At 40.5% G+C, this 15,544-nt stretch overlaps 1 protein-coding gene across 1 annotated transcript; it reads right to left on the bottom strand.

The window, feature by feature from the left end:
• Positions 1-5,552: 5,552 nt before the first annotated feature.
• Positions 5,553-14,476, bottom strand: LOC106088847 (alpha-tocopherol transfer protein-like). Its single transcript, XM_013254545.2, has 4 exons — positions 14,234-14,476; positions 8,062-8,156; positions 6,182-6,335; positions 5,553-6,111 (listed from the first exon to the last, which is right to left on the bottom strand). Exons 1-4 carry the CDS (start codon positions 14,400-14,402, stop codon positions 5,624-5,626), a joined length of 906 nt encoding a protein of 301 aa, XP_013109999.1. The 5' UTR covers positions 14,403-14,476; the 3' UTR covers positions 5,553-5,623.
• Between the last annotated feature and the right edge of the window lie 1,068 nt (positions 14,477-15,544).

The following is a 15,544-nucleotide window of genomic DNA, read 5'->3' as shown; positions in this document are numbered from 1 at the left end:
TTGACCGAAATCGGTAGAGATTTAGATATAGCTCCCATATATATCATTCATCCGATATGGCCTTTTAATGCTGTAGAAACCACAATTATGGTCCGATCTTTACAAAATATTGCATGGTGTGTTTCATTCAACGTCTTCAATTGTGTGCAAAATTTCGCCAAAATCGGTCCAGATTTAGATATAGCTCCCATATATAAGTTTGATCCGTTATAGAATTTTATGGCTATAGCAGCCACAATTTTGGTCGGATATTTACAAAATTTTGCACGAAGTGTTTTCTTCGAAGTTTCAATACGACAGCAAAACTTTATAAAAATCGGTTCAAATTTAGATATAGCATCAATATATATCTTTTATCCGATGTGGAGTTTTAAGGCTGTAGCAGCCACATCCGATCATTAAATTTCCGACCCGATCATTGAAATTTTGCACAAGTCTCCCTTTTGGCCCAAGGACGAATGGCATTGATTTTGACCGAAATCAGTAAAGATTAAAATATAGCTCCCATATATATCATTCATCCGATATGGCCTTTTAATGCTGTAGATGTGGAGTTTTAAGTTTTAATTTTGCACAAGTCTCCCTTTTGGCCCAAGGACGAATGGCATTGATTTTGACCGAAATCAGTAAAGATTAAAATATAGCTCCCATATATATCATTCATCCGATATGGCCTTTTAATGCTGTAGATGTGGAGTTTTAAGGCTGTAGCAGCCTTTACCAAATTACCAAATTACACACGGGGTGCTTTATTTGACATATTCTATTGCGTGGAAAATTTCATAAAAATCGGTTCAGATTTAGATATATCTCCCATATATATCTTTCATCCGATTTGGACTTCAAAGGCTGCAGTAGGCATAATTTTGGCCCGGTTTCTACAAAAAATTTTAAAGTCCCAATGCGAGTGCAAAATTTCATATAAAGCGGTCTCGATTAAGACATAACTCCCATACATATCTTTTGTCCGATATGGTCTTTTAAGGCTGTAGAAGCCACTATTTTAGTCCGATCTTACCAATTTATAATACGAGGTGTTTTATTTGGCGTCTTAATACGTGTGCAAAATTTCATGAAATTTTGTTTTAATTTAGATATAGGTCCCCGATATATCTTTCATCCGAAGTAGACTTTAGCCTGTAGAAACCACAATTTTCGTCCGATTTTGCTTGAGACGTTTTACTTGGCGTTCCAGTACGTGAGCAAAATTTCATTAAATTCGGTCCTGATTTATATATAGCTCCAATGTTTATATTCTATCCGATTTGGACTTTTGAGGCAATAAAAGCCATAATTTTGGTCACATCTCTACAATATAGGGGGTAAGATGTTCTATTTGACGTCCCGGTATGTGTCATCAAAACTGGCACAGGTTTCGATATAACTACCTTATAATCTTTTATCCGATATGGCCTTGATGTGGAAATCCAAATTTGTTGTCCTATCGTAGGAAATTCTTACAAGGTTCTATTTGATATTTCAATAGGTATCTAAATTAAAGTCTGATTAGATTTCGAGGTAAGTTCTACATATAAAAAGTTCTATGTGCACCAGGTAGTGTAGGGTATTATATAGTTGGCTCCGCCCGACTTTCGCCTTTTCTTACTGTGGTTTTTAAACTAAGTTAGGTTGAAAAGAGGATGCGGATTTTAATACGCCCTATGCCACTATGGATATACACCTAAGCCCGTAATTGGCTCGAAGAAAATATCCAAGTTAGGAATACCGTGCTACTTACAAAATCCTTAATTGTTTTCCATGCAACGCCCCTAAGATGGTTTATATCTGGTATTGTGCCCCTAAGTGCCGGTATCTGTTACACGCGAAAGCCGAACAATGACATAGGAAATGCTCCAAAGTCTAATAATCTTCACCGCATGTCCTGCACATGCTATCAATAATAGCCTCGTCTTCTCACGATCTGGGTCTCCCATAGAAGTTTCGGCGTCCTACCGACCATTTCACTGCTCCACAGTGTTGCATGCGCATTCGTCGCCCACACCCTTAACTCGAACTGCCTCGACCCGAAAGGCTTCGGGTTAACCAAGCTTATTGTCGGCAGTTTTCTGGCCTTCACTGCCAAATCGTCTGCTTTCTCATTCCCAGTTACTCCGCTATGGCCCGGCACCCAAACGATGAAAACGATGAGATGAGTGCCATCTTCAGAGAAGGCGCTGGTCTCCTTCTTACATTTCAAGACTGTTCGTCTCCTTACCATCATGGTTGTTATTGCCCTTATGGCCTGTTTATTGTCCGTAAAGATGTTCACACCCGACGTCCTCGCGTTAACACCACACCACCTCACGCATTCCGCGACCTCCCGGATCTCCACCTGCAGGTCCATATTATGGTCAGGCAACAGATCTCAGTCCTTGGGAACTCTATGTAGACTACCAGGCTCACTCAGTCCTCTAGCTTTCATCCATCCGTGTAACATAATCTTTCAGATGGCAATACTAGGGTTTCGTCAATCAAAGACTGTGCCGCAAGCAGAAGTGCCTCGCAATAGGCCTCAAGTGTCGTCTCAGGTATCCGATCGGAAACCTCTTTCATTCCTTCAGGTTTCCTATCGTCGCCTCCATTACACCGCGATGGTATGACCAGCCCCTATCATCAATCCACTTGTCTCATCGCCTAAAGCCTCATAGCCGCAATGGCTGTCTTACACTTAATCTGTGTGTCTATGGATCGGATATCTAGAATGGCTTCCATTGCGCTAGTAGGAGTGGTCCTCATCGCTCCGCCTATGCCAAGACAACATGTTCTCTGAACCTATTGTATTATCCTTACGTTGCACTTTTTCTCCATAGCAGTCCACCAAACTACTGAGACAATCCTCGGATTCGGGCCCCATTTCGAGCCTACGGCCCGTCTACATAGGTCGTATTTTTATTTCGGGCAGATTAAGTTTGACTATAGGCCATATCTCAATGATAAGGGACCTCCTTTTTATAGCCGAGTCCGAACGGCGTGCCGCAGTGCGACACCTCTTTGGAGAGAAGTTTTACATGGCATAGTACCTCACAAATGTCGCCAGCATTAGGAGGGGAAAACCACCGCTGAAAATTTTTTCTGATGATCTCGCCAGGATTCGAACCCAGGCGTTCAGCGTCATATGCGAACATGTTAACCTCTGCGCTACGGTGGCCTCCATTATTGAGCTTTAACTTGAATCGGACTGCACTCATTGATATGTGAGAAGTTTGCCCCTGTTCCTTAGTGGAATGTTCATGGGGAAAATTTGCAATTTTATAGGCCATATCTTGATATCAACTGATCTTCAGATTTTACTTCTTCAGTTCACAAAAGGAGTATTTGAAACCAAATTTAACTAAGATTGAGTACAAAAAGTTTTTAAGGAGCATTTTTTTATTAGTCCAAATTTCCTGATGAAATTTCTTTCTCTCTTTTAAAGAGAGAATATACCCCCACCGAAGGATGGGGGTATATTCATTTTGACATTCCGTTTGCAACACATCAAAAATCCGTTACCGACCCTATAAAGTATATATATATTCTTGATCAGCTTAAAGATCTAAGACGATCGAGCCATGTCCGTCCGTCTGTCTGTTGAAACCACCCTACAGTCTTTACAAATAGAGATATTGAGTTGAAAATTTGCACAGATTCTTTCTTTTGTCCATGGGCAGGTTAAGTTCGAAGATGGGCTATTTCGGACTATATCTTAATATAGCCCCCATATAGACCGATCCGCCGATTTAGGGTCTTAGGCATATAAAAGCCACATTTATTATACGATTTTGCTGAAATTTGGGACAGTGAGTTATGTTAGGCCCTTTGACATTCTTCTTCAATTTGGGCCAGATCGGTTTAATTTTGGATATAGATGCCATATAGACCGATCCGCCGATTTATGGTCTTAGGCCCATAAAAGCCACATTTATTATCCGATTTTGCTGAAATTTGGGACAGTGAGTTGTGTTAGGCCCTTCGACATGTTTCTTCAAATCGGTCCAGATTTGGATATAGCCCCCATATAGACCGATCTCTCGATTTAAGGTTTGGGGCCCATACAAGGCGCATTTATTATCCGATGTCGCCGAAATTTGGAACAGCGAGTTATGTTAAGCCCCTCGACATACTTCTGAAATATGGCACAGATCGGTTTAGATTTGGATATAGCTGCCATATAGACCGATCACTCGATTTAAGGTTTGGGTCCCATAAAATGCGCATTTATTGTCCGATGTCGCCAAAATTTGGAACAGTGAGTTATGTTAAGCCCTTCGACATACTTCTGAAATATGGCACATATCGGTTTAGATTTGGATATAGCTGCCATATAGACCGATCACTCGATTTAAGGTTTGGGGCCCATACGAGGCGCATTTATGATCCGATGCCGCCAAAATTTGGAACAGTGAGTTATGTTAAGACCATCGACATACTTCTGAAATATGGCACACATCGGTTTAGATTTGGATATAGTTGCCATATAGACCGATCACTCGATTTAAGGTTTGGGGCCCATAAAAGGCGCATTTATTATCCGATGTCGCCAAAATTTGGGACAGTGAGTTGTGTTGGACTCTTCGACTTTATTCTGAAGCTTGGCCCAGATACGTCCAGATTGGAATATAGCTGCCACATAGACCTATCTCTCGATTTAAATTCTTGGTCCTCATAAAAGGCGCATTTATAATCTGATTTCACTTTTCGACATCCACATCGTATATGGTTCAGATCGTTTTATTTTTAGATACAGCTACTAAAAGACCAATATTTTGTTATACACAATTGAACAATGACTTGTGCTTATTAGTATTTGGTACAAATCGGAACATATTTCGATATAGCTGCTATGGGGCACAAGGTATGCATTTTTCACAGGATTTTTACGAAACGTGGTTTACATATATACCCGGGGTGGTGGGTATCCAAAGTTCGGTCCGGCCGAACTTAATGCCTTTTTACTTTTTGATTCTGCATATACTCCAAATCTGGAGTAATTTGGACAAAGCTGCCATGAAAATCGATATTTTAGAATTCTTCAGTTAATTTGACCGATTCGTTCGGAAGATTGGGCTATATTGGACCCATCTATATCCGTGGTAAATATAGTCGTACATTTTCCCACCTTAGAAGATAAAAGTTTCCAGCTTGTGGATAGGTGAAGAAATATTGGTTGCCCAAAAAGTAATTGCGGATTTTTCATATAGTCGGCGTTGACAAATTTTTTCACAGCTTGTGACTCTGTAATTGCATTCTTTCTTCTGTCAGTTATCAGCTGTTACTTTTAGCTTGCTTTAGAAAAAAAGTGTAAAAAAAGTATATTTGATTAAAGTTCCTTCTAAGTTTTATTAAAAATGCATTTACTTTCTTTTAAAAAATCCGCAATTACTTTTTCGGCAACCCAATCATTTGTAAGATAGCAAGGAAGAATGAATAGTTGTAAAACTATGTACTTTAAAATTGGCGCTGTCAAAATCTCGCTCTGTCCAGCTCTGTATGTCTATTAAAGCTTAACAGGAATCTGAGCAACACATCCTGCAAGAAACTAAACTACCCACCCACCGGAATTGTAATATAGATTTCGTCCCATACAAACTTTACTCTGCAATTTTATTTTCTTAGTTTTGTAACAACAAAAATCTCAAATCTTTTATTTTCTATAACCATATTGAGCAAATTGTTGGTAATCTTGCTCATATCTCTTAAACAATTCATAGACTTGAGGACCGTATGATTGTTTTGCCTCCTGCAGTGTTCCACCGTAACATTTGGGCAAGCATTCTGGTGATATATGGCGATGCAGCGATGTCATATCTTTGCCGTGAAAATAAATGCGAGAAACAAATTTCTCCTGTATAAAAGGCTTAGCCAGCGAATAGATGACATTTGTTATTTGTGGCTGATTAAGTACATGGAAACCCTTGATACGAATGCCCATGCCACTCTGGACTAACTCTACCAGACATTGAAGATAGCGCACAGTAATAAGCAAAGCTTGGCGTACTGTTAAGCTATCCATATCCACTATTATGTGTATGCCGCAAATTTGGGTTTCTGGTTCGCATCTCAGATATTCAGAATGCATTAAAAAAGATTTCAGTGAGTAATCTCTATGCCATTTTTTGTGATTCCAATATTCTGAAATGAAAATATAAAAAAAAAAATATTAGAAAAAAAAAGAATATTAAAGAAATTATAGCAAACTTACTGCCACATAGACCTAAATATATACGCCTTCCACATTGATCCCGCTGTGGCAACATAGATCCATGATAGCCTTCCAAGTACTCTTTTATTGCAGACAAATTCAAATTTTCGCATATTTCCGGATACTTGAGGCGATATTTATAAAAATTTTGTATCTATTAATGGAAAAGTACATCAATTAAAGCATATATTGGGTTGCCTAAAAAGTAATTGCGGATTTTTTAAAAGAAAGTAAATGCATTTTTAATAAAACTCAGAATGAACTTTAATCGAATATACTTTTTTTACACTTTTTTTCTAAAGCAAGCTAAAAGTAACAGCTGATAACTGACAGAAGAAAGAATGCAATTACAGAGTCACAAGCTGTGAAAAAATTTGTCAACGCCGACTATATGAAAAATCCGCAATTACTTTTTGGGCAACTCAATATTTGGATCCATTATTTTTATACCCACCACCGTAGGATAGGGGTTATATTCTTTTATCCATTCCGTTTGCAACACATCGAAATATCAATTTCCGACCCTACAAAATATATATATATATTTTTCGGATCGTCGTAAAATTCTTAGACAATTTAACGATGTCCGAGTGTCTGTCCGTCTGTCTGTCCGTCCGTCTGTTGTAATCACTCTACAGCCTTCAAAAATTGAGATATTGAGCTGAAATTTGGCACAGACGTATCTGATGCACACTGGTTAAGTTCTTGAACAGGCCAAATCGGACTATATTCGGATAAAGCTGCTGCATAGGCCGATCTGCCGTTAAAGGGTCTAATGCCCATAAATGCTTTATTTTTTATCCGATTTCGCTGAAACTTGAAACAGTGAGTACTTTAAGGCTTTCCGACCTCCCGATCTGCCGATAAGGGGTCTAAAGCCCATAAAAGCTTTATTTATTACCCGATTTCGCTGAAATTTGAAACAGTGGGTTAATTTAATAATTCCCAATATCTGACCCAAATAGTGTTCAGATCGGACTTTATTTAGATATAGCTGCCATATAGACCGATCTCCCGATTTAGGGTCTGAAGTCCATAAAAGCTTTATTTTTTTACCGACTTTGCTGAAATTTGAAACGGTGAGTAGTTTTAGGCCTCCCAACATAGGACCCAAATATGGTTCAGATCGGACTATATGTAGATATAGCCGTCATTGAACCGATCTGCCGACAAAGGGTCTGAAGCGAATAAAAGCTTTATTTTTTAACCGATTTCGCTGAAATTTTAAGCGATAAGTAGTTTTAGGTCTCCCAACATAGGATCTAAATATGGTTCAGATCGGACTATATTTAGATATAGCTGCCATACAGACCGATCAGCCGATAAAGGGTCTGAAGCCCACAAAAGCTTAATTTAATACCCGATTTCGCTGAAATTTGAAACGGTGAGTAGTTTTGAGCCTCTTGATATCCGAGCTTAATATGGTTAAGGTCAGACTATATTTAGTTATAGTTGCCATATGAACCGATCTGCCGATAAAGGGTCTGAAACCCATAAAAGCTTTATTTTTTATCCGATTTCGCTGAATTCGTTGATTTTAAACAGTGGGTAGTTTTAGGTCTCTCGACATCCGTCTCAAATATGGTTCGAATCGGACTGTATTTAGATATAGCTGTCATATAGACCGATATGCCGATTAGGGGTCTGAAACTCATAAAAGCTTTGTTTATTGCCCGATTTTGTTGAAATTTGAAATACAAAATTCAATAGTGACTTATATTTAGTAGACCACTCAATGTCCGTGCCGAATTTGGTTGCATAAATTATCCAATTTTAACCGGGTTGCGACGAAAGGGGGTTTACATATATATCCGAGTTGGTGGGTATCTAAAGTTCGGCCCGGCCGAACTTAATGCCTTTTTACGTGTTTAATGTTCAACCTTCTTTAGGGCTTCCTCCGGATAAAAGTGAGCTAGTCTTAAGAAACTCATTAGCCATAAATCATGTTCCAAAGGACAGTGTAAGTTGGGCTCATCTGCAAAGTTGAAGTTAAAAAGATAAAACAGTATTTTTAGATGTGATATGATATGAAGATTCTGATATTATCAGATTTATAGTCCAAATATGAAAGGAGAATATTTTTGCTGCATTTTAGGATTTTGTAACATGGGGTTTTTAGACCTCTTATTAGTTGTTGAAAAATTTGCAAATTATCCTTTATTTGAGTTAACCTCAAAAACGTGTTGATGTTGGTCTGTCTGTCTAGATTAATGAATGTTGGTCTGTCTGCCCAGCTTAATCTTAGTGTTATAGTTAAGCAGTATATAAGATTGATATATTCATTAAAGGATTGACTATTTTACAAATGCTGTACTAAAGGAGAATGACGTTCAGAGGCAGGAAATTCCTTCAGCCAATCCCCTTTCAGGATCTACAGTGCACAAAGGTCATTTATTTCCGCAATGACTGGTCAGTGACGGATTCTTGTTTGAACCGTTGATTGGAGCGGACGTATTGTTATTTCACTCCGCAAGAATTTTCCTGTAACTCGTAATAGGTCGTAATAGCGGCACATCTAGAGCATGGGAATAGGCCTAAAATGGACTCCCACGACCCAACAGCTGCGGTGGTGGTATCAGGTCGTAGCATGTTGTCTGCTACTGAAACCTCGACTTTTGGAGCGGCTGCTCCAGGCTCCACTAGCCAACAGACCACTGGTCAGCAGGGGCTTTTGACGAGTATACCTGGTTCGAGTCTAAAGGACAAGACTGAACCTATACTTTCTTCGCATGCCTATAAATTGCTTAGGCCATCGGCCTTCCCCGGCAAACCAACACGCTCTTTAAGAGGTTAGAATAATAGAAGACGCATCGCTTTCAGGTTTATTGAGAGGCTTGGTGCGAATGATCCTAAGACTCTCACTAATAGGGAGAGAGACTCCCTAAATTGGGCTCGGGAATTCGCTGCACAAGCTACCCCAAAGACTACATGTCTAGATTCGGAAATTGCACCACAGTCAGCCAAAAGGCTGCCGTCACATGGTGGGCATCTCATGCCTAAAAGAAATAAGGCGAGCAACAGTAAGATGGGTCCAAGAACCTTTGCTAATGTTGCTAGGGACAGTTTTGTAATGGCAGTTGACGATAAGGGAGAAGAACACGCCTGCATACAAATACAAATATTGCCCATGAACATTCCACTAAGGAACAGGGGCATACTTCCCACATAGCAATGAGTACAGTCCGATTAAAGTTTAAGCTCCCTTTTATAACCAAATCCGAACGGAGTGCCGCAGTGCGATACCTCTTGGAGAGAAGTTTTACATGGCATAGTACCTCACAAATGTTGCCAGCATTAGGAGGGCAAAACCACCGATGAATTTTTTTCTGATGGTCTCGCCAGGAATCGAACCTAGGCGTTCAGCGTCATAGGCGGACATGCTAACCTCTGCGCTACGGTGGCCTTCTAGGCCAGCATACCTAGGAATAATTGGAGTGGGATGGTCAATGAACTGTCACCAGTATACTCCGATGTGCTTGCGGAATTTCCTGGGTCTCCTCCAGTTTAGATACTGACTAATTGCCTTCGGGGATCAAAGCTTCATTGAAATGTATCGTTGTGTGCTAAAAAGATTGGTGGGATCTGGCCAGGTGCAGCACTATATTTAGTCAAGAAGGAATATATTCCTTGTTGACCAATGGCGCATGCTTGGATACCAAGGAATCCCTCAGATGCTGAAATCGATACTTGGAAGACTAAGGGAATGTAATCCCAATCTTTCAACCACCGACTGGAAGATTGGATGAGGCTAATGGTAACCGGAGACATGTAGTATTTGTACTAAACTCCGGCTGTCTCGCAGACCTCAATAAGTCTGATGATGTTGTATCCTACGGATTCAACAAGTTGAAACGGAAGGTCTATAGAAGCGGTGGGTTTGAGGAATCAGGAAACGACTCAGCAGTTGTTGCTGAACACTTGCCTGAGAAACTATCGACCACATCGCTAAAGTCTGGCGGATTGCAGGAGACTAATAATCTCCCTGCCACGATCGAGACAGGAAGGGATGGCATCGAAATGGGACCCCACAAGGGTCATAAAGTTGGACTGGGCTCAAAGTGTGCGCCAGCGGGAAAGCACGGAACTCAAAAAGTACTTCGACAGCAGCAGTTAGCGAAGCATCTAAGGAGAAATCGTCCACCCCGCAAGTGTCCAGTGTCCTGAGGAAGAGTGGTTCCACAGCTGTCTCACCTGCCCCTGGATGCGTACGGAAGCTCATCATGACAAATTCTAATGAATCTTGTGAGGATGAACTCCTGGTGGAATCATAAGAGGTGGCTAACACAACAGTGGTTGAAGTTTTGAATACTGACTATGGTCCGGTTTCTACAGATAAATCTCCACCATTGTAAGGCCACTTCGGCGCCACTAAAGGTCCCCGTACTTCTCAAGGGTACGGGGGAAAGTAGACACAGGGGCTGTATTCTTTGAAAGAGTAGTCTAAATGTTTTTCTTCTTCCGTTGCTAAGCTCTGAAGATTAAGTAGTAGCCAACCTTGAAATAAACAGGTCTCATTACAGGCTGGATTCCCTATATATGGCACACGATTCAGAGATGGCGCCTTCAAACCTTAATTCGCTGGTTGAAGCCGCTTCTGTATGGAAGAAAAGCCTCATTGTAGGAAGTGATGCTAATGCACTTCACCAGATATGGGAAAGTTCGGATGTCAACGAAAGGGGTGAGCTGCTTATTGAATATATATTAAGGTGCAATCGGACGATTTATAATTGAGGGGATATACCGATCGGAAGATGCGAATATGCGACTGGGATGTGTTGGATGAACACAGCTCCTCTGATCATCGTTATTTTACTTTCAGCATTGGAGAAAATACTGCAGTAGTGGTCCCTCGGCTAAACAAAAGAAAGAAGGATTGGGATAAATTTCTATCCCTTCTAGACCAGAAAAGGAAGTGGAAACTATGGAAGATATATACATAGTGGTCAAGCGAACCACGAAGACCCCGAATGACTCGCTTGTGTCAGCATGCCCTAGTGCCAAGCCAAGGGGCAAACAGCGACCGCCATGGTGGACCCCAGAGCTGGTTGGTCTAAGGAAGGACAGCAGAAAACTTTTAAACAGAGCTAAGAAAATATAAGGGCGAGCTGAGAAAGGCTCAGAACAAATCTTAGGAAGAATTATGCAGCTCCGTGGAGGATATATCTGAGGTCTCCAGGCTAAGGAAGATTCTGTCCTCGAATCTTGGGGTATATTCAGAAGACAGAGAATGTATGGTCAATCTCTTCAGAGGGAACAGGGTTGATACACATTTCCCGGGAAATTCTTCAACGGACAACATGACGCTGGAAAAGGTAATCACTGGTATGCATTAGTCGAAGGTTATTAGGGAAATAGTGTCTCAGCCCAAAATCCTTTGGGCGTTAAGAAGTTTCAACTCCTTTAAGTCGCCAGGCCCTGATGATGTATCACCGGTTGAATTACAAGCTGTGTCTGATAGACTGATCCCTGTCTTAGGGAGATATACTCTGTTTGTATCAGAATGTCATATATACCTGTGGTATGGAGGGACAGGAAGGTCGTTTTGATTCCCAAAGCAGGAAAAACTTACCATACGAAGGCGAAAGATTTTCGTCCTATTAATCTGTCATCCTTTATGCTGAAGAATCATGAGAGGATTATAGAAACATATCTTAGGGCAAAGGTCCCTGGAGATCGCCTGTCACGGCGGCAGCATGCATATGCAAATTTTGCCACATGAACAACAGGGGCAAACTTCTCACATATCAATGAGTGCAGTCCGATTCAAGTTTAAGCTCACTGATAAGGGGCCTACTTTTTATAGCCGAGTCCGAACGGCGTGCCGCAGTGCGATACCTCTTCGGAGAGAAGTTCTACATGGCATATTACCTCACAAATGTTGCCAGCATTAGGAGGGGAAAGCCACCGCTGAAAATGTTTTCTGATGGTCTCGCCAGGAATCGAACCCAGGCGTTCAGCGTCGTAGGCGGATATGCTAACCTCTGCGCTACGGTGGCCTCAGCATGCATATAGTAAAGGCAAATTCACTGAAACAGCCCTTCACGACCTAGACGGCTACATAAAGGGTTCTTTCGCTATCAAGCAATATACAATGGTAGCATTTCTTGACATTGAAGGTGCCTTGGAAAAATGGTAACCCGACGTCAATCATGAAGGAGTTGGAGTTTCTAGGCATCAATTCTACCGTAAGAAAGTTTATTTATAACTTACTTACTAAAAGATGCATTACGGCAGGCTGGGGATCTGTGGATCTAAAAAGATGGGTCCGCAGAGGAACACTCAAGGAGGTGTACTGTAACTGATGACGTGGCAATTTCGGTTAGGGGAAAGTTTCCCAGCATTCTAAGAGATATACTTCAGGAAGCTCTACGTGCAACAGCGAAGTGGGCTACCGAAAGTAGTCTAGGTGTAAATCCGTTCAAGACACATGTAGGTCTTTTCAGCATGAGATAAAAGGTACTTTCAGTGGCATCTGTTCACTTGGGAGGGGAGTATGTTTCATTTACTGAAAGCGCAAAATACCTGGGGGTTTGACTAGACAGGAAATTTCACTTCAAATCCAACATTTTTGAAAAGGGAAGAAAATCAACTCTTGCCCTATATACCTTCAAGAGGGCTATTGGCAAAAGTTGGGGGGTTTAAACCGCGTGTCATGCACTGGATATATACTGCAGCTGTCAGACCTATAATGCTATATGGTGTTGTAGTCTGGTGGACGGCGCTTCAATGCCTCTGGGCATCGTGGCTAGACAAATTGTTGCGACCACTGCCGTTAGGCTAAGGGAGCTTTCCCTTTGGTCATGCGGCGCCTACGTACACTGTGTTATTCTTCATACATTGCCCTATTTTCCAGGCATTATGGATTACACACTGTCTGAGCCGCTTATTGATCTGTTGGAACTACAATACAATATCCCTGGTAATAAAAGTAGAATAGACTTCAACACGGATGGATTTGTACTTGAAACTACCATTTTGTAGAAAAATTAGTTCTTGCCCTATATACCTGCAAGAGGGCTACTGGCAACAGTTGGGGGTTTAAACCGCGTGTCATGCACTGGATATATACTGCCAGACCTATAATGCTATATGGTGTTGTGGTCTGGTGGACAGCGCTTCAATGCCTCTGGGCATCGTGGCTAGACAAATTGCTGCGACCACTGCTGTTGGGCTAAGGGAGCTTTCCCTTTGGTCATGCGGCGCCTACGTACACTGTGTTATTCTTCATACATTGCCCTATTTTCCAGGCATTATGGATTACACACTGTCTGAGCCGCTTATTGAACTACAATATCCCTGGTAATAAAAATAGCATAGACTTTAACACGGATGGATTTGTACTTGAAACTACCATTTTGTAGAAAAATTAGTTCTTGCCCTATATACCTGCAAGAGGGCTATTGGCAAAAGTTGGGGGTTTAAACCGCGTGTCATGCACTGGATATATACTGCCAGATCTATAATGCTATATGGTGTTGTGGTCTGGTGGACGGCGCTTCAATGCCTCTGGGCATCGTGGCTAGACAAATTGCTGCGATCACTGCTGTTGGGCTAAGGGAGCTGTCCCTTTGGTCATGCGGCGCCTACGGACACTGTGTTATTCTTGATACAATGCCCGATTTTCCAGGCATTATGGATTACACACTGTCTGAGCCGCTTATTGATCTGTTGGAACTACAATAAAATATCACTGGTAATAAAAGTAGAATAGACTTCAACACGGATGGATTTGTACTTGAAACTACCATTTTGTAAAAAAATTAGTTTTTAGCTTCATTGACAGCCATAACTGTTTTCTACCAAAACAACGCTTTACACGCCAAAAAAAAAGTTTAATTACAATTAAACAAATTAGCAACACTGTTGGAAACATAGTGAGATTTCACAAAGTTTAATTGATGTTTACCAACTTTTTGCGCACAATCGAAGTCACTCTTTCTCTCACACAATTTCACACCAAGTTCTGATTTGAATTCTCTGATTATTTTACACTTTATTTTATTTTCTTCAAAGCCTCAATATTTATATCCTCGTACATATCCTTTTGCATACCTCTCAATAGCCGACGTAATTCTTTCAAGCCATTCTCCACATTTTCGGGAGTTTCTCGAAGTTCCGTTCTAGCCACATCTTTCGCGAATTGACTTGGCTCGCCAAAATCAAATTTAAAATCAAATCCATCATGTTGTATTACAAAAGGATCTTTTAAGGATTTATACATCGCCACGAAATTTCGTTAAATAATTTTAGAAAGCTACTCGTAAAGTTTCGTTATATATTTTCTGTGCCTGCAAAGCAACTAAATGTTATATTAAAATTTATATGTGATTTCAGTTTAATATAAAAATTTGTTGTTGGAAAGAATATATTAAAAATATTAACATGTTGAACAAATTTTCTCAATAAAAAGTGTTGGTCTTCCAAACACTCTACAAAAATAATGATTCAATTAGGTTGTATAGCAGGTTTGTTAGGCTGACGTTCAAAGCATTGCACATATGGAGCAACATATGAGTCTTATAGAGACTGAGAGATGTATTCAACTGTGATAATAAAGTCAAATTGCTTTATCAAGTTGGAGGCCATGACGCTGAACGCCTAGGTTCGAATCCTGGCAGGTACATCAGAATATTTTTCAGCGGTGTTTATCCCTTTCTAATGCTAGCGACTTTTGTGAGATACTTTGCCATGTAAAAACATCTCCCCAAAGTGGTGTCGCTCTGCGGCATGCCGTTCGGACTCGGCTATAAAAAGTAGGTCCCCTATCATTGAGCTTAAAATGGAATCGGACAGCACTCATTGATTTGTGAGAAGTTTGCCCCGGTTTTTTAATGAACAAATTTGGAATTTGCATTTGCTTTATCAAGGTCGATTTAGACCTGGCAGATACGACATAGAACAGTTAGTCTTCTAATGTCAAACCCAAAAAAAAGTATCCACACATACCATCTTTTCGTGAACTACAAAAGACTGTCTGACAATTACTAACACACTTTCTTCAGTTAAAATAGAAGGGAGCTTATACGAATCCGAAATGTGGTCTTTCTTATATCCGTTATTGCAATCCTCTTTGGCTACGATGCTTAGTTGAAAATCGTACAAATGACTTAAATTCGATCCATATTGGAGGGTATACAAGATTCGCCACAGCTGAATTTGAAAACAATTCTTAAACAAATCGATTTACAGTGACTCACAAAAGTATTCATTCTTCAGTTTTTTTTTCTTTTTCAAATACAAGTATATTCGATTTTTGTAAAAATGAGTTTAGTCATATATATTGGGTTGCCCAAAAAGTAATTGCGGATTTTTCATATAGTCGGCGTTGACAATTTTTTCACAGCTTGTGACTCTGTAATTGCA

This window comes from Stomoxys calcitrans, chromosome 3, assembly GCF_963082655.1.
Source record: "Stomoxys calcitrans chromosome 3, idStoCalc2.1, whole genome shotgun sequence".
NCBI lineage: Eukaryota > Metazoa > Arthropoda > Insecta > Diptera > Muscidae > Stomoxys > Stomoxys calcitrans.
Note: the sequence above shows the minus strand (reverse complement) of the source record. Positions and strands in the feature narration are given on the sequence as shown.

Excerpts from the sequence above, each read along its gene's own strand:
- LOC106088847 (XM_013254545.2), bottom strand. The coding sequence starts at position 14,402 with ATGTATAAATCCTTAAAAGATCCTTTTGTAATACAACATGATGGATTT. Across the intron at positions 8,157-14,233 it reads ATTACGTCGGCTATTGAGAG|ATGAGCCCAACTTACACTGT; the intron begins GTATGCAAAAGG and ends TCAACTTTGCAG. Across the intron at positions 6,112-6,181 it reads ATATTTAGGTCTATGTGGCA|AATATTGGAATCACAAAAAA; the intron begins GTAAGTTTGCTA and ends TTTTCATTTCAG.